At 52.1% G+C, this 24,603-nt stretch overlaps 1 protein-coding gene across 2 annotated transcripts; it reads left to right on the forward strand.

Moving 5' to 3' along the window:
• Positions 1-10,699: 10,699 nt before the first annotated feature.
• On the forward strand, positions 10,700-23,475 carry LOC101105174 (CMRF35-like molecule 7). 2 transcript variants are annotated; one of them, XM_015098970.3, is made up of 4 exons: positions 10,700-10,863; positions 20,197-20,526; positions 22,032-22,116; positions 22,762-23,475. In XM_015098970.3, exons 1-4 carry the CDS (start codon positions 10,824-10,826, stop codon positions 22,925-22,927), a joined length of 621 nt encoding a protein of 206 aa, XP_014954456.2. In that variant the 5' UTR covers positions 10,700-10,823; the 3' UTR covers positions 22,928-23,475. The 2 variants fall into 2 exon arrangements, with proteins under 2 accessions (XP_014954456.2, XP_042112360.1); XM_042256426.1 differs by having other exon boundaries at positions 22,793-23,475.
• Positions 23,476-24,603: the final 1,128 nt, after the last annotated feature.

The following is a 24,603-nucleotide window of genomic DNA, read 5'->3' on the forward strand; positions in this document are numbered from 1 at the left end:
GGGTTTCCTTGCTCTAGAACACAGACCGATCAGTTGCGGCATAAGGCTGAGTTGCTCCGTGGCATGTGGGATATTCCTGGATCAGGGACGGATCCAGCGTTTCCTGCATCAGCAGGCAGATTCTTCAGCACTGAGCCACCAGGGAAGCCCAAGAGCTTAGCTTTGTGGCACTCACATAGCAGCTGATTGACACAGATAATTAACAAACATAAGACACAGGTATGCAGACACGCAGAAATGTCAAATCCAAGTTGAAGAGTATCTTGGAATAACATCAAATCAGGTAAGGTGTTATTGGTGCAGTTGTGAGGGGTGACTTCTGTCAGGCTCCGTGAATAGGGCTGTATTTAACTGAGATCAGAAGAAAGAAATGGAGTGAGCCCTGTGGGCTTCTGGAGGAAGAGCCTTTGGGCAAAGGGAAGGCCCGAGGAAAATGTCCTGCCGTGGGAACACTTTCAATGGGGATCCAGGGAAGACTAGGGAGCAGATGCCTGCAGGGTCCGGTGGTGCCGTGTTCTTTAAGAATCATGGTCCAGTCCTGTTTCCCAGCCTGAGCAGGAAAAGAAAGACCAGGGTTGGAGAACTTGGCCTTCTGAAAGCAGGGGAGACCTGAGAGAGGCGTCCATCATTGACCCACTCGACAGCCAGGAGTTGGACTGAGACCCGCACTTATTGCGGAAAGACCCCGGGCCATGAGGCAAGATGAGGACCCTGCACTCTTGGGGTCACAGCCCAGCAGGAGACACACCAGGAACCCCAAATCCCAGGTCTGATGAAAGCCTAGGGTGTGTCATAGGCTCCAAGAGCCCACAGATGGGGAGCCAGCATAAGCTGGGAGAGCGGGTGAGGGTGCCCAGTCACGGGTGTTGGTGGGTCAGGCAGAGGAGCAGGGATTCAAGGGTCTGGACCAGGCCGGAAGTGAGCAGGGCAGTAGCCCAGGGTGGAGCTGCAACGGGATGTTGAGGCCAATTGCTGGGCCTTTGGGTGCTGCCAAGAGCTGTGTGGAGGAAGCCAGTAAGAACACGGGGCTTCGCCCTGCGACGGGCAGGCCTCCAGCCCTGCTGTGCACTGGGACTCAGGTCTACGCCCTGTGACCAGAACTGAGGAGAGTCAGCATCTTCAGGGAAGCAGTGGGACACCCTGGGATGTGCAGACCAGCTTGAGACGCTGGAATAACCTACCCGAGGGCAGGAAAGCAGGCCAGTGCCCGGGAAAATAGGGCTTAAAGGCCCAGCACGGCACACGAACAAGCCACCTTCAGTGAAGGCAGTCTGTCTCCTCTCTGCGGGCCGTACCCTCCCTCATCTCTGCACCATGAAGAGGCCCCTGCTCATCACGTGGTTCCAGGAGAGACCCCATCAGCCAGTGCCCTTGGGCCCCTGGTGTACAATCACCCCTCTGTGCCATTGGTGGGGGAGGAGGCTCCTCTCAGCCCTGGGCCCCCAATTCCTCATCTCTCCACCCCCCAGCGTCTTCTCCGCTGGCCTCCTGTCGGTTCCCAGTCTCTCTCCTGTTCTCAAAGGGGAGTAGACTCTGTCCAGAGGCGGAGCATGGAAAGGTTGGGAATCGCTATTCTGAGTCTAATGTAGGCAGCGAGGGGCCCAAGACGGGGGAAGCCACGGCCCGAGGGATGTGTACCCTGAGGAGAACCTGAGCCAAGGTGGAACGTAGGAAGTTGTCTGGGGTCACGGGGCAGACTTGCGGGCCAGGAAGTGGACTTGGGGATCCCACAGGGTGCCTGCAGTCCCAGGTCATGGGGACACTGACCCTGTGTCATCCCCTCCAAGGCCAGCGAGGATGGATGAGCACGGCATCCTCATGGGAGTGTCCATCCTGACAGCAGGGAAATGATGTATCCCAGAAGCCAAGGAGGCCCCCCAGAAGCCAAGGAGGCCCCGCAGAAGCCAAGGAGGCCCCCCAGAAGAGGAACACAGCTTGGTGCTGCTGCCGGAGCATGTGTGAGACTGAGAGAGGACCTGCTGTGCAGGGTGGGGAGGGGGCAGCCTCCTAGATCGGGGGACCCTGGACGCATCAGTCGCTGGATTGAGTGGAGCTGAGGGCAGCGGGTCTGAGCACCTGGACCAGCCGTGTGCCCTTCCCTCTAAGCTTCCTGCCCCCTGCCCCCTGGACCACCCGAGCTGACCCGGGACAGGACCAGGAAGCAGAGAGGCCCAGAGGAGCAGAAGTGAGGCCTGGGCGGGACTCCTCTCAAGAGGCTCCACCCTGTCCCTGCCCGGGGCCTGGCTGGTGCAGGTGACATCCCTGCTGGAAAATGACCCCGAGGGGCAGGGCTGGGTGGCTGCCTTCAGCTCTGCTGCTGCTCCAGCTCCCAGGTGAGCGGCTCAGCCCTTCCTGCGGGAGGGGAGGGGGCAGGGCTGGAGCTGGGTGAGCAGGGGGCCAGCAGTGGGGGGCAGGGAGAAGGTTCCAGAAGGGGCTGCCACCTGTCTCAGCAGCAAGCAGGAGGGTTCAGGGCGCGAAGCAGGTGAGGCTGGTCCACTGTGCTGGTGGGAGGGGGCGCCTGTGATGGTCACACCTCAACGTTCACTGTCAGAGATGACCTCTTGGCTCCTCCCATAGACACACACACACAGTTCTTTCCAGCCTGGGCCCTTCCCTTCTCCATAGACACCCTCTCCTCTGTGAGGAGGGTACTCGTCCCTCCTCAGCCTCCCCTGGGTCTGAGGAAACATTTGTCTCCTGCCTCCACCTCCTCCAACCCCACAGGCCCTTTGCGGGACCCACATCCTTGGTGTCCCCAGCACTGGCCCCCCTCCGATGAGGAGCTGGCTGCGTTTTCCAGGCTGTTTGTCCCTGAGCGGCCCCAGCAGAGTGACGGGCATCGTGGGGGGATCCCTGAGAGTGGAGTGTCGGTACCAGGAGGGATTCAGAGACGACAACAAATTCTGGTGCACACCCCCATGTTTTTGGAAGACTGTGGAGACCAGAGAGTCAGAGAGAGAAGTGAGGAGGGGCCACGGGTCCATCAGAGACCGTCCTGTAAGCCTCACCTTCAAGGTGACCTTGGAGAGCCTCAGAGAGGAGGATGCGGGAAGGTACCGCTGTGGGATCGATGTGCCATTTTCACGTAACCCCACCTTCCAGGTGGAGGTGTCTGTGACCCCAGGTGAGCATCCTCCGCCCTCACTCCAGCACCAGGCTGGTCACCCGGACCCTCAGGAAGGCAGTGGGACAGAAAGGCTGGGCCAGGATGACCAGGAGGGGGGTGGGCGGGGAGCTGGCTGTGGGTGGTGTCTTGGGCCCATGTTCATTGGCACACAGGCACGTCTCTGTCTCTGGCTGGGGCCACCCTAGAGCTACACGTGGACACCGTCAATGTGGGCGTCTTCCTGCTTCACGGGCTGGCGGGCATCCTGCTCTGGGGTCCAGGCTGCCTGCTCTCCTCACAAGGGCACGTCCACTCTCAAGGGGCCTGTGTCTCTTTCTGGCCTGTGCAGGGTCCTGCCTATGGGGGGCGCACTCTCACAAGGCCCCACTGCATACAGGTTGGCCTTGACCCTGGGGCCCTGAGGACCTGAGATGGGCCCACCCCTGAGCCCAGGGGTGGGACCTGCTCCAGAGTCCGCACCTGCACTGGGCTTCTCCACCACGATCCCCACTTCCAGTACCCACCCTGTCCTTGTGCTGGCCCAGAGGCCACCAGTGACCCTACAGTGTTCTGCAAGGACCTCCTGGGGTTCTGGGGGTTTCTCTTGTAACCCCAAGGAAAGCGCAAAAAGGTGCCCTCAACCTGAGTGGGCCTCCCTCTGTCGCTCTGGGGGACTTCCTCCTGCCCTGCCCGGCTTAGCCTGTTTCTCCATCTTTTTCTCCACTCTGCATCTGACAGTGCCCACCTGGCCAGGGTGCATCTGGGAGAGGGGTTCCCAGGGTGCTGGAGGCCTGGGTGAGGCCATGGGGAGCAGTGGACATGCACATCTGACCAGGTGGCCTGAGTGACCTTGACTGTGTGAGACACAGCCACACGGGGACGGAGTGCGGGACCCGGAGAAGGAAATGGGGCCTGCCTTGTGCTTCTCCCGCAGCCCCTGCTGCAGCCACCGGCCCCGAGAGGTCCACAGGCTCCCCAGGCTCTGCCACAACCCTGCCAGTGCCCACCTGGAGCACCGCGTCTGGTCAGGAGACCCCCGACCCCTGTCAACCTCCGCGGTAAGGGGCGAAGGACATTGGCACCTGGGTGGTTTCTCCTCTGGGTGAAGGGACAGATGGGGGATTTGGGTCTCCCATCTCCAGGCCCTTCGTTTATTCCCACACCTGACTGTGAAGGCCCTACTATGTTCCTGGTGCTCTGCTGTGGATGCAGGTAAGACCACCCAGGCAGGATCCAGCTCTGATGAGAGTTGTGCTGTAAGGGGGAAGTCACGCCCTGGACCAGTCCACACAGAGCCCCTATGTAAATATGGCGGTTTGTGATGGGTACTACAGAGAGATGCCAGTCGCTGGGGTTTTGGTGAGAGTGTGTGTGGGGAAGGTGATTAGGTTTGCTATCTGATACATGATAATCAGGGATGCCTGGCTGAATCCTTTGAGGGGAGACCTGCAGGATCTGGGGAGCCTGGCATTCAGGTTTCTGCAGAAATAAGGCTCCAGGTAGAGAGAAAAGTGAGTGCAAATGTCCCATAAAAGGAGGCTTCGGGACCCGGTCCAGGGCAGAGCAGGTGGCAGAAGCTCTGGGCATCACTGGCCCCTGCACTGCGGCCCCTGCCCCCCACGAGCTCTGGTTAGACGTGTCATCCTGTCGAAGAACCTCAGCCGCCAGGGGCGGAGAGAGCTCAGAAGCCAATCATCCATCCATCCGTCAGCTACTACCGTCACTTTTTTTTTAACGTTCACCATATGACTTTTTTAAATTTAATTTTTATTTCATGTTAGAGTATGAACGTTTTTTTAATGTGAACGCTGAAAAAAAAAAAGTGACGGTAGTAGCTGATGGATGAGTGAGTGACTCCTGAGCTCTCTCCGCCCCGCATATATGCCGTATATATGTTAGAGTACACGGCAGATGTTTAAAGGCTGATCTTCAGAGATATCAGGCTGGTACGAGTTTCTCCCTGAATAGAACAGTTCCTTCCTTCATGGAAAACGCTGTTTATAGGAGAGGAGACACGACTGATTACTGTACCCTGGATAGGGTAGCCCCAAGCGTGGAGGGCCTTGAAAGGAATCCTCCTGCCCAGATCCCGCTGGGATCCCTGGTCCCCCTCACGTGATTCTCGCCCTCATGCTCACAGGCCTAATTCTCAAAGGGATTGTTAAGCAGAGAGAAGGGGAGCAGAGGGCCTTAGAGGGGGGCTGCCCTGCCCGGGGGTGATCTTTGTGTGGATTGTCGTGGCCTCAGCTCTGGAGGGCGGGGGTGGAGAGACCAGGGCATCTCTCTAAGGATGCGGTGCACTGTCCCCATGTCCCGCACAGGCCCCCGCTGGGCAGCGCCCGCTTCCTGCTGGGCCGTGCCCACTTCCTGCCGCTGGTCTTCCTGAAGGTGCCCCTGCTCCTGGGCATGCTCGGTGCGGCCCTCTGGGTCCACAGGCCCTCGAGAAACTGAGAACCGGTGACATCTGTTGCCATGCCTGCCCAGGGTCACAGCCCCCTCTGGTGGATAGAAATGACTCCTGACCAATCAATTCAGTACCAGTGTCGCTCTCGGAACACTCGGGGAACTTTTGGGAAACTTTTTCTTGCAATGTATCATGCAAACAAAAGAATATGCCTAATAAATGCCTACTCTTTAAACCAGGAATACTCTATAACTCTTGAGTGTGTACCTTGCAGCTTAAGTAATAGACATCGGTAACACTTTTGAAGCCCTAACGAAGTTCCTCCTTTAACTCTGGATTTCACATCCATCATCTCCTTTCTTCATGGTTTTACCATATATACGCACATGATTTTCCAGAGTGTGTATGTATGCACACATACAGGTCTGTCAACCCAGCACCTTTTTGTCAATTTAACTTAATGTTTGTTTTATAATGGAATAGAGTTGATTTACAATGTTGTGTTAGCTTTAGGTGTATAGTAAAATGATTCTGTTATACATACATATCAGTTCAGTTCTCAGTTCAGTCACTCAGTTGTGTCCAACTCTTTGTGACCCCATGAATTGCAGCATGCCAGGCCTCCCTGTCCACCACCAACTCCCGGAGTTCACCCAAACTCACGTCCATCGAGTTGGTGATGCCATCCAGCCATCTCATCCTCGGTCGTCCCCTTCTCCTCCTGCCCTCAATCCCTCCCAGCATCAGAGTCTTTTCCAATGAGTCAACTCTTTGCATGAGGTGGCCAAAGTATTGGAGTTTCAGCTTTAGCATCAGTCCTTCCAATGCAGAGTTCCAAAGAATAGCAAGGAGAGATAAGGAAGCCTTGCTCAGCAATCAATGCAATACATGCATATACATATATCCATTTTTTAGATTCTTCTCCCATGGAGGTTGTTCCAGAATATTGACTAGAGGTCCCTGTGCTCCACAGTAGGTCCTTGTCGATTAACTATTTTATTCAATATATATAGTAATATGTGTATGTTAACCTGAAACTCCTAGTTTATCCTCCCCTCAGAGCATTCATATGTTTTTAACAGTCCCCAAGATGACTGTATTTTCATTTTTCCAGATATTTTCAGATATGACTGATGTACAGCATCAATTTCCTCGTGTGTGCACACCATGCCTTCTCATCTCTTCATCTGCTGTTATCGCAGTGAACACGGGTGTGCGGATATTCTTCGCGATCCTGTTTTCACTTCCTTCTGATACACACCGAGAAGTGGGATGACCAGGTGATACGGTAGTTCTTCTCTTCAGGTTTTGAGGAGCCTGCACACTATTTTCCATAGTGCTGAGGGTGCACAGCGATTCCCTTTTCTCCGCACTTGCCAGCACTTGTTAACTGTCGTCTTCTTGGTGATTGCCGTTCTACAGGCGTGAAGCGATTTGCATTCCCCTGGTGGTTAGTGACGCTGACTATCTTCTCATGGACCTGTTGGCCATGGAATAGACACTTTGGAAAACTGTCTACCCAATTTCTCTGCCGTTTTTCTTTTTGGCCACACCTCTTGGCTTGTGGGATCTTAGTTCCCCCAAGCAGGAATTGAACCCATGCCCTAGGCAGTGAAAATGTGGCATGCTCATCACTGGGCTGCAGAGACGGAATTCCTCACTGCAATTTTTAAATTGGATTTTTTTTTCGTGTTGAGTTGTATGATTTCTTTATGTATTTGAGATATTAACTCCTTATCCCGAAGTATGGCTTGCAAATTTTTTCTCCCATTCTGTAAGTTTTCTTTTCATTTTTGTTGATTGCTTCTTTTACTGTGCATAAGCTTTAAAATTTGATGCAGTCCCACTTAATAATTTTTGCTTTTATTGATTATGCTTTGGGTGTTATATTAAAAAAATCATTGCCAAGACAAATGTCACAGAGCTTTTTCCCTACGTTTGAGTTCTGTGTATTCTTGGACTTTTTCCCTAGACTCTTTATCCTGTTTTATTTGTCTAAGTGACTCTGAAAACTGGTACAGCATTGTTACAGCTTTATTAAAAGTCTTGTTATCTGATAGGACATTACTGCACATTATTGTCTGACATTAGGAGTCTTTGCAAATATTGGCCATTCTCTCTTCCATATAAATTTTACAGTTAATCAAATTTAAAAGGAAGAATAAACTATGTTGAGGGAAAAAAAAAACCCACAAGATCATTTCAATTGAAGCAGAAAAAATATTTGATAAAATTTAACACCTTTTCATTATGAAAAACACTCAAGAAACTAGTAATAAAAAGAGAAACTACAGTATATAGCAACCCTGCTAAAACCTGACTCCCTCTTTCTAGCTTTATGCGTAGACAATCAAATCACCTATAGTAATTTGGAATTTGGTTTCTTCGTTTCCTGTTCTCATTTTGTTTCTTGTTCTGTTTATTCCATGAGCCAATCAAAGCCTTGCGTCGAAGTCATCCTTATGAACCCCCTGGTCTTCCTCCTGCTTTTAAAGGGAAGCCTTTTCACGATTTGCCTTTTTTTCCTTTGGCTGTGCCCTGAGGCTTGTGAGACTTCCCTCATGGCTCAGCTGGTAAAGAATCTGCCTGCAATGTGGGAGGCCTGGGTTTGATCCCTGGGTTGGGAAGATCCCCTGGAGGAGGAAACGGCTACCCACTCTAGTATTCTGGCCTGGAGAATTCCACAGACTGTATAGTCCACAGGGTTGCAAAGAGTTGGACGTGACTGAGCGACTTTCACTTTTGGCATTGAAAGTGTGGAGTCCTACCTACTCGATCCCCAGGGACATCCCTACCACTGGTTTTAATGTTTGCAGAATGTTTCCTTATAGATATCTTTCCATTCCTAGCTTCTCATGAAAATACTGGATTTTTATATAATGCTTTGCATGTTGTCGTTCAGTCATCCAGTCGTGTCCAACTCTTTACGACTCCATGGACTGCAGCACACCAGGCTGCCTTGTCCCTCACCACCTCCCAGAGTTCACCCAAGTTCATGTCCATTGAATTGGTGTGCCATCCAACCATCTCATCCTCTGTCACCCCCTTCTCCTGCCCTCAACCTTTCCCAGCATCATGGTCTTTTCCAGTGAGTCGGCTCTTTGCATCATGTGGCCAGAGTATTGGAGCTTCAGCTTCAGCATCAGTCCTTCCAATGGGTAGTCAGGGTAATGTGGTTTCTCTCCTTTATTACATTCAGTTCAGTTCAGCTCAGTCCCTTAGTCGTGTCCGACTTCTTTGCGACCCCATGAACCGCAGTACACCAGGCCTCCCTGTCCATCACCAACTCCCGGAATCCACCCAAACCCATGTCTACTGAGTCAGTGATGCCATCCAACCATCTCGTCCTCTGTCGTCCCCTTCTCCTCTTGCCCTCAATCTTTCCCAGCATCAGGGTCTTTTCAAATGAGTCAGCTTTTTGTATCAGATGCCCAAAGTACTGGACTTTCAGCTTCAATATCAGTCCTACCAACGAACACCCAGGGCTGATCTCCTTCAGAATGGACTGGTTAGATCTCCTTGCAGTCCAAGGGCCTCTGAAGAGTCTTCTCCAACACCACAGTTCAAAAGCATCAATTCTTCAGGGCTCAGCTTTCTTCACAGTCCAACTCTCACATCCATACATGACCACTGGAAAAACCAAAGATTTGACTAGACGGACCTTTGCTGGCAAAGTAATGTCTCTGCTTTTTAATATGCTGTCTAGGTTGGTCATAACTTTTCTTCCAAGTAGCAAGTGTCTTTTAATTTCATGGCTGCAATCACCATCTGCAGTGATTTTGGAGCCCCACCCCCACCAAAATAAAGTCTCTCACTGTTTCCATTGTTTCCCCATCTATTTGCCATGAAGTGATGGGACTACATGCCATGATCTTAGTTTTCTGAATGTTGAGTTTGAAGCCAACTTTTTCACTCTGCTTTTTCACTTTCATCAAGAGGCTCTTTAGTTCTTCCTCGCTTTCTTCCATAAGAGTGGTGTCATCTGCGTATCCAAGGGAACTCCCTAAATTTTTTATAGCAGCAACAGACTTGCTCCTCCTTCCCAGAGAAGTGAAGACGCTGGGGCAGTGAACTGACTGATTGTGAGAAAATGGGGAGACTCATATCCCAAACCCTTTCCTACGTCCCATCACTTTCTTGGTGCCCATTGCGCCCTGGTACGTGACTAAGGTCTTCTTACTCCTCCCAGCCCTTCTGAACGTGTGCTGAGCCACCAAAGCACAGGCCTTCCAGGGACAGCTCCCCGTCCAGTTTGGGTCTGGACACCTGGGAAGAAATACCCTCACCTGCCTCTCAGAACTGCTCTTGAAGAGTTTTACACCTGGGTTATATATACTGTGATCTGAATTAAAAGATATCTGGTTAAGATTAGAATTTGTCCTATTATTAGTGAGGAAACCCAGTCTATTGGCTTCTTCTCAGCCTCTTGTCCTGGGCTTTTTTCTTTTTTGGCTACACCCTGTGGCATGCAGGATCTTAGTTCCTGGACCAGGGATGGAACCCAAGCCCCCTGCAGTGGGAGCACAGTCTTAACCCCCGGACCACCAGGGAAGCCCCTATCCTGCGCTTATTTTAATCGCACTCTTCACCTAGTGTCTGAAGTCTTGCCCAGGGTACGAATAAGCACACTGTGCTAACCATATCCCAGAACTCTGTTTTTGGAACCTCTCATACATTTCCTCTTTAAATTCTCATAACAACTCTTACTAGTCCATTTTACAGATATAAACACAGAGGCTCAGAAAGAGTAAGTAAGTTGTCCATAGTTATATGGCTTATATGTGGTGCTCATGGGGTTAAAGCCCAGGTTTGTCTCATTTCGTAGCCGGCACATTTATGCGCTTGGCTGTAACACCTGGACAGAGGCACCAACAGATGTGCCAGCACGGACACCTGACATGCGCGTTGGAGAGTTTCCTGCTGCTGGGACCCATTGCTGTCATGGAGAATCATTTCTGGAGTTGATATCAAACCCAAGGCCTGGTAGGTCAGATACCCGCTCCTCTGACCCTTCTGCAGACACAGGCCCCCTTTCTCCCTTGCACAGCTCCCTGGCTTCCTCTTTCTTACCTAGTGCAGACTCTCATGCCCTGTGACCCAGCCCCGCCAAGAGAGAACACTGCTTACGCTGAATAATTAAAAGCAGGAAACACTCACTCTATAAAAGGAAGCGAATGAGTAAGAAACTCAAAGCTTGTCTGGACGGGCAGAGGGCACCAGCCTGCCTGGGCCCAGAGCTTTGAGAGTCAGCTGGCACCTGGGTGTGCTTCCCAGTTTGTGAGTCAGCAGGGAGAAGAACCCGGAGGTGGGACCATGTGGCTGCCCTCAGCTCTGCTTCTTCTCATTCTCCCAGGTGAGCGGGCTGGGGCCCTGCAGGGGGTGACGGGGTGGAGGGTCTGTCCCAGATATGTGTGCATGCTACGTCGCTAAGTCGTGACCAACTCTTTGCTACCCCATGGACTATCCCACCAGGCTCCTCTGTCCATGGGGTTCTCCAGGCAAGAATACTGGGGTAGGTTGCCATGCCCTCCTCCAGAGGGTCTTCCTGACCCAGGATTCGAATCCACATCTCTTGCATCTCCTGCCTTGGCAGGTGGGTTCTTTAACGCTGTGCCACCTGAGATGCCCTTGTCCCAGGTACAAGGAAGAATATCTTGGGGGAAATGAGAGGTGACTTTGTTAATTCATCCAGCAAAAGCTCACTAGGTTCCTCTTTGTACCAGGCAGGCCTGGCCCTGAGGAAGGGAAAAGAGAAATAGGACTGACCATTAAAAAGAGGAGCCGCTGGCGGTCCAGCGGTTATGACCCTGCACTTTCACTGCTGAGGGCCCGAGTTCAATCCCTGGTCAGGGAACTAAGTTCCCTCGAGCTGAGCAGAACAGTCTCGTGGCAACCATCCATCTGATGAGCCTGGGAGAATGTGAGGATCGGCTCTTCACATGGAGAAGAGGGACCAGTGTTCCTCAGAGAGGGAACTGCATGCCAAGGGTTGGAGGTTTGAGAAAGGATGCTGGGTTTGTGCAGAGGGAGCTCTGAATTCTCAGAGAGCCTTGGGGTGACTGGTTGGAACTGAGGCTGGAAGTGCCACAGACAGGACTCTGAAGGGCCCGGGATACCCTGCCCAGGAATGGAGGCTTTCAAAGAGGAAGCTGCTGGGTGACTGGAGGGGCTTCTCTTCTATGGAAAACCACTGCCCTAGCATCCAGGAATCACTGAGGAAGCTTGCACAATGTAGGCAGTAGGTGTGGCTCACAAGTCCTCTCTCTCCAGGCCTGGGGACTGACCATGTGACGCTCACAGACCACTCTGTAGAGGGGCCACAGGAAAGAGCACGGCCAAGGAGTCCGGAGAGCCGAGTTCCGGTCCCTTGTTGGATTTCCGGTGGGATGGGAGTCCTTGAGCCTTTTCTAGCTCTAATGATGTAGGACTCTGCCATTCAGATGGTAGGGCTGTGGGCATCCCCGAATTCTCACTGCTATTGTTGATGGTACTGATGCTGAAGAAGCCTTCTGACGATACCTGTGGACGACTTGTGGACTGGCTTGTCTGTGATGGCCACGTTCACTAACAGTAACCCCAGATGGCCCAGACTCCCAAAGGATGGCTACTCCGAATGTCTGCATACCCCCAACCCCTACCAGGCTCCAGCTTTCCATCTGAGTCCCAAGCCCAGCCCTCCATCTCCTCTCTCTCTTAACCTCAATGTCCACCTCACCGGGAGGCCAAGGAGAAGGGTGTGGGTGGACTGTGTTGGGATCACATGCTCTTACAGGCATGTACACAAGACACTCATCCATCCATACATACATACCTATGGAATCACATGCCAGTTCACGTCTATATTCTCACACGCTCATAATACACACACACACACTCGTACAGACACACATGTATATTCACTCACAGGGACACAGAATAATACACACACTTGCACAGCTACACACACACACACAGGCTGATTGGTGGGTTGGGGGGAAGGTTTGCCTTGAGAGAGGGGATGGGTCCCTCCTCTTCCACTTCTGAATGAACTTGGGCATGAAGTTAGTCAAGGATGAAAAAAAAGCAAGCCAGTCAAGTTTTCACCTCTAGACACCATCAGCCACCCTGGGTTTCCTCTGTGAAAGGCAGGAGAGAAAGTGGACATGGTGAAGTCACAATGACCCAGCTTCCGGTTGGACATTCATCTGCTTGGTATCCTGACCCCCAACAACCCCAAGAATGGAAGAAGAGATTTCTGTTCTCCAAAGAGCAAAGTGTTGCAAGAATAGCCAGGGGCCCAGATCTGCACCCCAGAAACTATTTCTCTTAGCTTGGGCTGGCATGATGTCTGGGGAACACCAGCCCAGACCCTCAGACCTATAAGGGCAAACTAAGACAGGATCAAACCTCACTGCACAACACATGTTCCCCGGCACCTCTGCTCTGAGCCCCCCTGGGGTGAATTTGACTCGTTTTTGTGCGTCATTTGTCACTCGCCATCAGCCTAGATGTGGAGATTAACCACAATCTCGATTTTGAGACAAGACTGTTCACCCAAGAATTTTGCCAAGGGGGCAAACTTTCCTGAAAGATTGACATGGAAAAGAAAGTTTATATTTCAAATTCATAAAAGCAAAACAAACAAACAAACAAACAAACTGAAATTCAAACAGCCAGGCTCCTCTGTCCATGAAGTTCTCCAGGCAAGAATACCGGATTGGGTAGCCATTCCCTTCTCCTGGGGATCTTCTCGATGGACGCATGGATCAAACCTGGGTCTCCCGCATTGCAGGCAGATTATTTACTGTCTGAACCACCAGGGAAGCCCCAAACAGGCTTAGGCTTTAAAAACCCATCAGCTACATTTCTCAGAGTTCTGCTCCCAGGTCAGCAGCACTGTCATATCATTTTTCTCTCTTCCTTCAGAACAATTCTTGGGGGAGTTCCCTGGAGGTTCGGTAGTTAGGACTTCTCGCTTTCACTGCTGGGCCCGGAGGTTCAATCCCTGGTCAGGAACTAAGATCCCGCAAGCTGCAGTGGATCGGCCAAAAATCAACAACGACAAAAAGCTCTTGAAAATACACATAGGTCTAACGAACAGTTTATTATCCATCATAATCTCTGTTTATACCCCCCATGTATTTTTAAAAAACAAGCCCCATCACATTATGAGTGCTTGACCATTCTGTTAAATTCCCTACCCTGGGGTGGGTAGCGTTTCTGTTTCCAAGTATCCACACCTGTTTTCTGTTGTTTATGATCACCAGCAGATAGAATGTGTATTCACTGTGCTTTTGCTTCCTACTATGATGCTGCTGCTGCTGCTGCTAAGTCACTTCAGTCGTGTCCGACTCTGTGAGACCCCATAGACGGCAGCCCACCAGGCTCCCCTGTCCCTGGGATTCTCCAGGCAAGAACATTGGAGTGGGCTGCCATTTCCTTCTCCAATGCATGAAAGCGAAAATAGAAAGTGAAGTCACTCAGTCGTGCCCAACTCTTAGCGACCCCATGGACTGCAGTCTACCAGGGTCCTCCCTCCATGGAATTTTCCAGGCAAGAGTACTGGAGTGGGCTGCCATTGCCTTCTCCGCTTCCTACTGTAGCTGTGTTATTTATTTTTAAGGGGGAAAAAATGACCCTTTCTGCTGACTCTTACATTAGATTTTAATTAACATCAATTCCTGTCTTTTTTAGCAGTTCTCTTAATTGACTCCTTTTTAATGAAAAAAAGCTGTTAATTATGTTCATTATTATTATCAGTTAATTATGTTTTTGAAGATTTTGACAAAATAGAAATGTGTGACTTAGAAAGTGAAATTCCCACTCAAAAACCTCAAACTCAACACTAATCACTTATTAAAGATGGATTTTTCCCCCTACGCATGGGCTATCAAAATATTAAGGAAGTGGAATCACACACTCTCCGTCCGGCAACTTGTTTTAACCTAATAGCAATATATCTGGGACGTCTTTCCCATCATTATAATCTGTCTTTTCTTTTAACGTGTATGTAGTTATTTGGTCGCACTGGGTATTAGCTGCAGCGTGTGGGATCTAGTTCCCTGACTGGGGATTGAACCTGGGCCACCTGCTTTGGGAGTGGGGAATCAGCCACTGGACCACCAGCGAAGTCCCCGTCTCTTTCTTGTAACCGTGTGTCGGATAGATCACAGTCTATTAGCCCAGCCTCCCACTGGTGGCGTTTGGATTTGTTTCCAGTGTCCACTGTTCGGTTAGCAATGCAGCTAGCACGCTTACACTTCATTTCTCATTGGAGTGGAAACTATAGTTGATCCTAGACTTGGATGAGTCTGTCTGAGATCATAATGACCAGCTTCTTTTCAAAATTAATCATAAACTTCAACAGTACCAACCAGGATCCAGACACTGTGTGAGTCACAGGGGCTGGGGCTGGGAAGAGAGAAAAAAAACACAAGTTCTGTGCTCCTTGGAACAGAGTGTCCTAGCAAGGGAGGCAGAGAGAGAGACTGCTAAGGATTTAAAACCCCAGTGCAGCATTCAGCTTCCTGTAAAGGGCTGTGGAGCAGTGAGGGGAAGAGGAGGAAGGCTGCAGAGGAGGCTGAACCTTGAAGGAGACCTGGAGAATGACCAGGAGACAGGCAGGGCTGGGAGCGGGGGTTTCTAGCTGGAAGGAAGGAGAAGGGCAGAGACACAGCCTCTTAGGAGGCAGCGTCAGAGCCAGGGAAAGAGGAAAGTGGGGGTGGGCAGAGTGGGAGGCAGGGAGCCACAGGAAGTGGCCCTGGACAGAGAACGGGGGTCAAGACTGTAAAAGACCTAACGACCACACTGAGCCATTAAAAAAAAACAAACAACCTTTTTCTTGTTTTGGATCAGGGCAGATTATCAGTGTTGTGACAGTTTCAGGTGAGCAGAGAAGGGACTCAGCCTCCATACACACAATGTATCCCTTCTCTCCCATGCTCTCCTCCCATCCAGGCTGCCCGGTAACATGAAACAGAGTTCCTTGTGCTGGACGGTAGGTCTTTGCTTATCCATTCTAAGTATAGCGAGCTCAGGCGTTTAAAATTCCAAGGCAGTGGGAAGTGGCTGCAGGAGAGGTCCTGAAAGACTTTAAGTGCTCATGGCAAGTGTCATTGAGGAGGATCTGGGGACCATTTTGGCACAATACTCCAGTGGCGATGTGCAGAGGAGACAGGAGGAGGGGTGTGGTGGGGGCTGGGGGAACCCCTTGGGGTGCTGCTGGTGTGACCCAGGCGGCAGAGCAGGGCTGCGGCCAGGCTACCGCTGATGGGGCAACTCCTGAGTGTCGAGGGTTGCACACATCCCCAAGAAGAATCTGCAAGGTGGAAAGCAGCTAGCCAGTTTACAAACACAGAAGCAAGGCTCAGAGATGAAGCAACCTAAAGTTTCCCAACTAGTCTGTGGCCAACAGGTCTTTCGGGGTCCAAAGCTCAGTCTCTGTCTAGCATGTCAGGCTGTCCCCATGGACCTTGACGGCAGAGGAAACAAGACAATCATTTGGATAAGCATTTTTGAGGTGTCCTGTGCTAAGTCGCTCAATCCTGTCTGACTCTTTGCAACCCTGTGGATTGTAGCCCGCCAGGCTCCTCTGTCCATGGGATTTCCCAGGTAAGAGTACTGGAGTGGGTTGCCAATTTCTTCTCCAGAGCTCTTCCTGGCCCAGGGATCAAACCCGAGTCTCCTGCATTGACAGGTGGATTCTTTCCCACTGAGCCACCAGGGAAGCCCCCCTTTTTGAGGGGTAGCTGACTAATTGGTTACCCATTAGTTGTGGAGGGGGAGAGAGGGGACAGGGCAATGAAGGTGCCAGCGTCTCCAGTTAGAGGTGCTCATGGTGGTGCTGGTTTGAGGAGAGAGTAGCATTAGTTCTGCTGATTGAAATCTACACTACTTTCTTATCATAACCGAAAGCAGGGTCAGGCTGCTCGCTGCTCAAAAGCCATTAAAGACACCAGGCTGGTGGAAAGTTTGCTTTAGTTTGGATGCCAGCAACGGGGCAGGGTGGGTGCTGGGCATGGTTTCCTGTCAAAAGGCTGACCCCCCTCCCACTGACAGTCAAGAGGCCAGAGCTTTTATAAACTGCGGGAGGGGGGCCCATGCAGAAACAGCACAGTTGGCTCTGACAGTCAACTTAAAGTTGGTCATCAGTGGTATTGTATTATTGTATTATTGTATTATTTTAAGCATCATTGTATTATTTTAAGTACAGTTAGTCTTCAGTTCCAGGGTCGGTTTGTTCCCATTTCCCTGAGGCCAGTTCTTGGAACTGTAGTAGCTTCAATTCAGTTCAGTTCAGTCGCTCAGTCATGCCCGACTCTTTGCAACCCCATGGACTGCAGCATGCCAGGCTTCCCTGTCCATCACCAACTCCCGGAGTTCATGTCCATCAAGTCCGTGATGCCATCCAGCCATCTCATCCTCTGTCATCCCCTTCTCCTCCTGCCCCCAATCTCTCCCAGCATCAGAGTCTTTTCCAATGAGTCAACTCTTCGCATGATGTGGCCAAAGTACTGGAGTTTCAGCTTCAGCATCAGTCCTTCCAAAGAAATCCCAGGACTGATCTCCTTTAGGATGGACTGGTTGGATCTCCTTGCAGTCCAAGGGACTCTCAAGAGTCTTCTCCAACACCACAGTTCAAAAGCATCAATTCTTCGGTGCTCAGCTTTCTTCACAGTCCAACTCTCACATCCATACATGACCACTGGAAAAACCATAGCCTTGACTAGACAGACCTTTGTTTGCAAGGTAATGTCTCTGCTTTTGAATATACTATCTAGGTTGGTCATAACTTTCCTTCCAAGGAGTAAGCGTCTTTTAATTTCATGGCTGCAATCACCATCTGCAGTGATTTTGGAGCCCAAAAAAATAAAGACTGACACTGTTTCCACTGTTTCCCCATCTGTTTCCCATGAAGTGATGGGACCACATGCCATGATCTTCGTTTTCTGAATGTTGAGCTTTAAGCCAACTTTTTCACTCTCCTCTTTCACTTTCATCAAGAAGCTTTTTAGTTCTTCTTTACTTTCTGCCATAAGGGTGTTGTCATCTGCATATCTGAGGTTATTGATATTTCTCCCGGCAATCTTGATTCCAGCTTGTGCTTCTTCCAGCCCAGCGTTTCTCATGATGTACTCTGCATATAAGTTAAATAAGCAGGGTGACAATATACAGCCTTGACGTACATCATGGCTATAATCTGGTCATCTGTACTTAACTTTTCCACCTGGCGAGGGGCTCATCATAAGACAGCTCACAGAGCACAGCTCAGAATGGCATCTATAGCCCTGGGGAAGGAACTAAAGGTCTCTGTGCTTAAGGACGGCATCGCTATCATCTGGTCTCTCCTGACGGTTTCTCTTGGCTTCTGTGTATTCTCACTTCTCTAATGAAACTTATTCACGGCCTAAAGTTTTTCCACAGATGAAAGGCAGGCAGAGGACATGAGGGGCAGGCGCCACAGGGTTCCGCTCCACTTCACTGTGGCTGCTGTAACGAATTACCACAAGCCTCGGGGCTTGCAATGACACAAATTTATTTTCTTACAGCTCTGAAGGTCAGAAGTCCAAAATGGTCTTACTGGCTTACACTCAGGAGGTCAGCAAGGTTTCATTTCTTCTAGATGCCCTACAGAAGAACCTGTCTGCTCACCTTTCCCAGTTTCTAGAAGCCGCCCACATTCCTTGGCTCGAGAGCCCCTTCTCTGTCTTCAAATCTCTGATGCTGATACAAACTCTCTTTCAGCTCTTTCATTTTTTTTTTCCTTTTTTGATCACATGGCTGGTAGGAATCTGTGTTCCCTGACCAGGGATTGAACCCGGGGTGCAGTGAAAGCGTGGAGTCCTGACCACTGAGCGCCCAGGAAGTCCCTTCTGCTTTCACTTTTAAGGACCCTTGTGATTACAACGGACCCAGCTGGATAACCCAGGATAAGCTTGCCCTCTTGAGAGCCTTGTTTCAGTCACATTTGTGAATTCCTGGCAATTCGGATGCGTGCTTAGTCGCTCAGATGAATCTGACTCTTTGTGACCCCATGGACTGTAGCCCAACGGGTTCCTCTGTCCATGGGATTTTCTAGGCGAGATTATTGAAGTAGGTTGCCATTTCCTACTCCAGGGATCTTCCTGGTCCAGGAATCAAACTCACGTCTCTGATATCGCCTGCATTGCAGGCGGATTCTTTGCCGCAGAACCATAGGCGAAGCCCAGGACGTGAGCGTCTTGGGAGGGAGTTATTCTGCTTCCAAAAGTGCAAACCCCAAGTAACTAACATAGTTTCAGGGCGAAGGTCTGAGGTGTGAGAGGTGACACCTGGTACAACGCACCTGACTGCTTCCTTCCTGCACAGACCCCAGCCCTCGCCCTGGCCCTGGGGCTCTGGGGCCATGGGATGGGCAAGAGGGGCTTCCTGTGAGCTTCTCTTGGCGTATCGCCTGGTGGTCAGTGCACAGATGGTCCTGGCACAGAGTGTGTGTGTATCTGAACACAGTGAGTTTAAACGTTCAGTTCACAGAAAACAGAATACCTAGTTCCACTCCCGGCAGACCCTTGCTGGTTCCTCCACGCCAACCCTGCACGAGAGACAGGAAGTGCTGAAGGAGAATGAGTCCGGATGGAAGAAGCGACGCATTCAGTTCTATGACTGTCGGGACGTCCCTTGTGGTCCAGGTGTTGGGACTCTGTGCTTTCACTACTGTGGCCCCGGTTCAGTCCCTGGTTGGGGAACTGAGATCCCCAAAGCTGTGCGCCGCAGCTCCCCTCAAAAGCATCATAGCTCTGTAACTATTGACTCTGGGAAAGAGACATCCGGTAAGCAGTAGGCTGGGGCTAGGGCTTCCCAGGTGGCACTAGTGGTAAAGAATCTGCCTGCAATGCAGGAGACGTAAGAGATGTAGCTTCCATCCCTGGGTCGGGATGACCCCCTGGAGGAGGGCATGGCAACCCACTCCAGTATTCTTGTCTGGAGAATCCTACGGACAGAGGAGCTTGGCAGGCTACAGTCCATGGGGTCACAAAGAGTTGGACAGGACCGAAGTGACTTAGCATGCACACAGGCAGGCTGGGGCCAAGGGGAGAGTTGGGGCTACAAACATGGGTTTGGGAATCATCAGCATAAGCAAGAACTGAAACCAAAAGAATGGAGAGTCACTCTCTGGGGGCATAATACAGTGAGACAAGATAAAGGCTGGAGGGGGGACCCTGGCTCCTCCTCAGGAGAGCTGGCTCAGACTGGGGACGCCTCTTCCCACCTCGGTGCCCAGTGACGTCACGTGGATAGCCTGACGTCAGCCATGGGAATATTTACACTCTGGAAACTGGAAAGCACTCCAAACCGGAGATTTATTTTTACCCCTGAGGACGGGTTGTTAGGTATTTACCAACACAGCACCCCTGTTGACACCAAGATTTAAAGAGGAAGGGAGGGAAAAGAACCCTTAGAGGCCTTGGGGACTGGGTGGTTGGAGAAGAGGAGAAGCTGGTTGAGAACAGTGTTGAGAGTACATGGGAAGAAAGTGCCAGAAAAGCAAATGCGGTGAGCGGGTGCAGGGACACGGGGACCAAAGAGACCGAGGCAGCTGGTGAGGAGAAGAAGGTGGACTTGAGGCATCAGCTGGGGGGTTCTGGGAGGGCCGGGCACCCGGGTGCAAGCTCGGACATCAGTCTGGCCCAGCTCTGGCAGGAGCTGGATTCTGGGTTCTGTTTTCCAGGTTGTTTGTCCCTCCGAGGCCCAGTGTCCGTTTGCGGCCGGGAGTCGGAGTCGGTGAGCGTGCAGTGTCACTACGACTCTGGATGGGAGACCCACAAGAAGTGGTGGTGCCGGGGAGCACAGTGGGCCTCATGCCGGATCCTCGTGCAAACCCAGGGATCAGAGCGAGAAGAGAGCGGAGCCCGCGTGTCCATCACGGACGATCAGAGAAACCACTCGTTCACAGTGACGATGCAGGAACTCAGGCAGGACGACACAGACACTTACTGGTGTGGGATTGAGAACCCTGGAGCCAACCTGAGGACGCAAATTAAAGTGACTGTTGCTCCAAGTAAGAGCCTCCTTGTCTACGCTCCGGGGCCCTGGTGCTCAGGATTGGAAGAATGAAGTCCCCTCCCCACCCCTCCCTGAGGGCAGGAGAGAAAGGATGGCGTGTCTGAGAGTGAGTGTGAGTGAGACCAAGGGACAGACGGATGGGGAGGAAGGGGAAGAGACCAAAGCAGAGCATCACTTCCCAGCCCGGCTGCCCACCGCCTCCCCAAGGTCTCTCCCAGGCCCCTGCAGTGATGTCGCAGAGCATCACTCTAGGGAGTGGCCAACCTCTGGTCATCACACCCGGGACCTGTTATTACGCAGAGGGGCACAGAGGGACATCTGGGGTGACCCAGCGCGTCCCAGGGCCACCCAGCGTGCTCTGGAGCCTCTGCTCTCTGGAGACCAGGCTGCTCACAATAAATCGTCTCCATAGTTTCTCATAATGAGATATATATCTCCTTCATGACTGTCACTGTTCACTATTTCACCAGAAGGGGTCCTCTTATCCACCAGCCTTCCAGAATCCCCCTCGCTCATTTCCATGCCAGTAACTAGATGCCCTGTTTCCAGAACTGTCTGTTCTTGAGCCCTGTTTGCTTGGACATTATTGAGCAGAAAGGACCAGGGATTCCCACCACCTTCATCCAAAAAGTTCCACTCGAGGTGTGATTCTTCTTTCTGCCCAGAATAAAACGCAGTGCTTACTTTTATTTCATTTTCTCTTGGATGCTTTTTTAATCAGAATGTAATTTTTTTTTCATCTTAAAAATGTATTTTTTTTTGAAGTACAGTTGATTTGTGGAAGCGTTTGTTGTTCAGTCATGCCCAAGTCTGCAACCCCATGGACTGTAGCCCACTCTGCCCTTGGGATTCTCCAGGCAAGAATACAGGAGTGGGTAGCCGTGCCCTCCTCCAGGGGATCTTCCCAACCCAGGGATCCAACTCCATAGTTGATTTACAATGCTGTGTTAATTTCCACTGTACAGCAAAGGGATTCAGTTAGTCATATATTAATATATACATCCTTTTTCTTCTTTTAAATTTCTAATTGGAGGTTACTTGCTTTACAATGTTGCGTTGGTTTCTTCTGTACAGTGAAGTAAATCAACCATATGCATGCAATTTCCCGTCCTTTCTGAACCTCCTTCCCATCACCTCCGCTTCCCACCCTGCTAGGTCATCACAGAGCACCCAGCTGAGCTCCCAGGGTTACACAGCAGCTTCCCACTAGCCATCTGTTTCACACGTGGAGGATGGGACGAACCGGGAGACTGTGGTTGACGTATTTGATTTATTCCTTTTGGCCACACCTGGAAACGAGGCGGGAGATGACTGTGTACTGTGGTTCAGATGACTTGGTAGAAAGGGGAGAAACCAGAGGGACTGCAGCCAGAGAGAGGAAGCCCCCTGGACCAGGGGAAGGGTGTCTCCCGAGAGGGCTGAGCGCGGTGGGGCATGGGGAGGGGAGCACGCACCCCAGGTCCGTGCTGATGACTCTGGGGCAACTTTGCCTGTGTGTAGGGGAAGCTGCTCTGACCATAGTAGGAAGCCAGGTCTCCAGGACGACCACCAGCCATCTAGCCGCGTCCTCCCGCCCCCACAGCAGGTGAGTAGCTGTGGTCCTTTCTCCCGCAGCCTCTCCTGTGGGGCCGTCAACCCTCATGGAGTCAGTCACCTTATCCTGGAGCCCACCTCGGTCAGAGCCAAGGCCCCAAGCCCACCCACCGTGCCCCTCCGCCCAGGCCCCTCCTCCTCCTCTGTCTTCCCATTCGAGCCCCGGCCAGACGTCTGCTCTTCAGACTCCTCCTCTGTTAGCTTCTCTGCTGGAGGGGAGGTCGCAGGTCCTCTGCCCATTCAACAAAACAGCACAGATGACTTTTGAATGCGGAGGGAGACGAGACACCAACCTACAGGTTTAGCAGCCTGGAGCTGGCAGTCGCGGCAGCGGTGAGAACACAGAGCCAGCCTGCCGGGGGTGACTGGCAGGTGCATCTCCTGCACTGAGATGCGCTTCAGGCAAAGGTGAAATTGGAGAGGGAAGTGGGCACAATACAGAGCAAAGTGCAAAGCTGAGCTATTCCACGGGGCCCTCAGGACTGAGCCGTGGAGCCGGTCCCTGGGAGTCTTCAGACGGGGCTGCCGAGCGCAGGGCCACAGGCTTTGCTCCCCGCAAGGCTGCCCCGTGTCCGAGTTCTGGGCGGGGTGGGCATGGAGGGGCCCGGGGCTCTGACTGCTCTGCGCCCCCTCCCAGGACCCACTACGTGCTCCTGGTGTTCCTGAAGGTGCCCTTCTTGCTCGGCTTGGTTGGTGCCGTGCTCTGGTTGGAGGAACGTCAGAGGGACCCCGCGGCGCAGTGGGAAGAGCCCATCTACGCGAACTTGTCCTCTGAGCTTCTGACCAAGGACGCCCCCATTTAGATGGACGGATGAGCAGAGCCTGCCAACGCCGCACCCCATTTCCAGAGGAAACTCGGCTGTGGAAGAAACACCCCAGAGTCCCAGGAGGCACCTGCCCTGCCCTGCCCTGCCCGGCTCAGGGCCACCGCTCCTGATGTGCGGTCCCCACCTGGAGGGCCAGCATCTTGTTCTTGTTCCTGCTTCTCCAGGTCACAAGTGCCCTGCCTGGACCCACACTTGGGGTTTAGGGTTCACAGTCGGGAGCTGCTGGGCTAGAGCCCAAGTTCAGATCATTGTGCCCCAACTCCTGGAAGAACTGGGGAGCAGGGCCGGGGACCAAAGTCCAGAGAAGCCACAGGGGTGCAGGAGAGGGGAGGGGCCCTCCTTCCTGAGACCAGCTCAGCGCGCTCCCGGACTGGGACTGGGCTTCCGACATATGGGATTTTATAGTCTTTAAAAGCTAATTGAGCTGGGTTTCTTTTATTTATTCTTTAATTGAAGGATAATTGCTTTACAGAATTTTGTTGTTTTCTGTCAAACATCAACATGAATCTCAAGCTGGGTTTTGATGGCTCGTGACCGTCACTTGACTTGATGCATTCGCACGGGCGCACACACACTCCTTAGGATGTGTGTGTGTGATTCTGGGGAGAGTCCTGGTCCTTGACAGGTTGATGTCCCCTCTGCCCAGGGAGGACACCGCTCTGAGGGGCCCTGGGGCTGGCCTTTCTCTTCCCCTTCATCCTCCCCTCCCCTCCCCTTCCTCCCCCTCCTCCTCCCCTCACTTTCCTCCCCCTCCTCCTCCCCTTCCTCTCTTTCCCCCTCCCCCTCATCCTCCCCCTTCATCCTCCCCCTCCCCACTCTGCTCTGGCTCCCCAAGCCCCCTGCCCCCCCCCAGTCTCTCAGGGGCTGCGCTCCCCCGGGGGCTGAGCTCGGCCTTCACTTCCTCCCCTCAGCAGGACTGCAGGGTCTCCATGGGGCCGCGGGGCCTCAGAAACCACCTCAAGGTCAGGGAGGGTGATATAAAAGCTGTCTGAGGGAAGAGGTGGAGTCTCTTTTAGACAGCGTGTGCTTCAGGTTGTCTGAGGGAGATCTTGTTGCCTCTCTGAAGTGATGTCCTTCGGGGACTTCCCTGCTGGCTCAGAACTCTGAGCTCCCGCTGCAGGGGCCGTGGGTTCAAGCCCTGGTTGGGAAACTAGGATCCCACATGCTGTGTGGCTCAAAAGTTAAAAAAAAAAAAAGTTATATTCTTTAAAGTCATCATAATAATTTGAAGTGTCCGAGGGAAAGTCGCCTCTTTGAAGCGCCTCACGTGCATCAAGGACGCTCTGGGATTCGGTCTCTCTGTGTCACGGGTCACAGTCCTCACACCAACGGCAGCCTCACTTCACTGAGGAGAAGCAGCTCCACCTGAGATGTGTCCCTCCACACCTAGACAGGCAAGCACGAGGGTAGACACACATTTGGAATGTTTCCCTTTGGCTGTTCCCCCAGCTTTACTGGGCTTCCCTGGGGGCTCAGTGGTAAAGAACCCGCCTGCCAATGCAGGAGACGCAGGTTCGATCCCTGGGTCGGGGAGATCCCCTGGAGAAGGAAATGGCAACCCACTCCAGTGTTCTTGCCTGGAGAATCCCATGGACAGAGGAGCCTGGCGGGCTACAGTCCATGGGGTCACAAAGAGTTGGACACGACCAAGC

Source organism: Ovis aries, chromosome 11 (genome assembly GCF_016772045.2).
Source record: "Ovis aries strain OAR_USU_Benz2616 breed Rambouillet chromosome 11, ARS-UI_Ramb_v3.0, whole genome shotgun sequence".
Lineage (NCBI taxonomy): Eukaryota > Metazoa > Chordata > Mammalia > Artiodactyla > Bovidae > Ovis > Ovis aries.

What these genes read in the sequence shown, in the direction of transcription:
- LOC101105174 (XM_015098970.3), top strand. Translation starts at nt 10,824, where the DNA reads ATGTGGCTGCCCTCAGCTCTGCTTCTTCTCATTCTCCCAG. An exon ending in TAAAGTGACTGTTGCTCCAA is followed by an intron (nt 20,527 to 22,031) that starts GTAAGAGCCTCC and finishes GCCTGTGTGTAG; the next exon opens with GGGAAGCTGCTCTGACCATA. An exon ending in TCCTCCCGCCCCCACAGCAG is followed by an intron (nt 22,117 to 22,761) that starts GTGAGTAGCTGT and finishes GCCCCCTCCCAG; the next exon opens with GACCCACTACGTGCTCCTGG.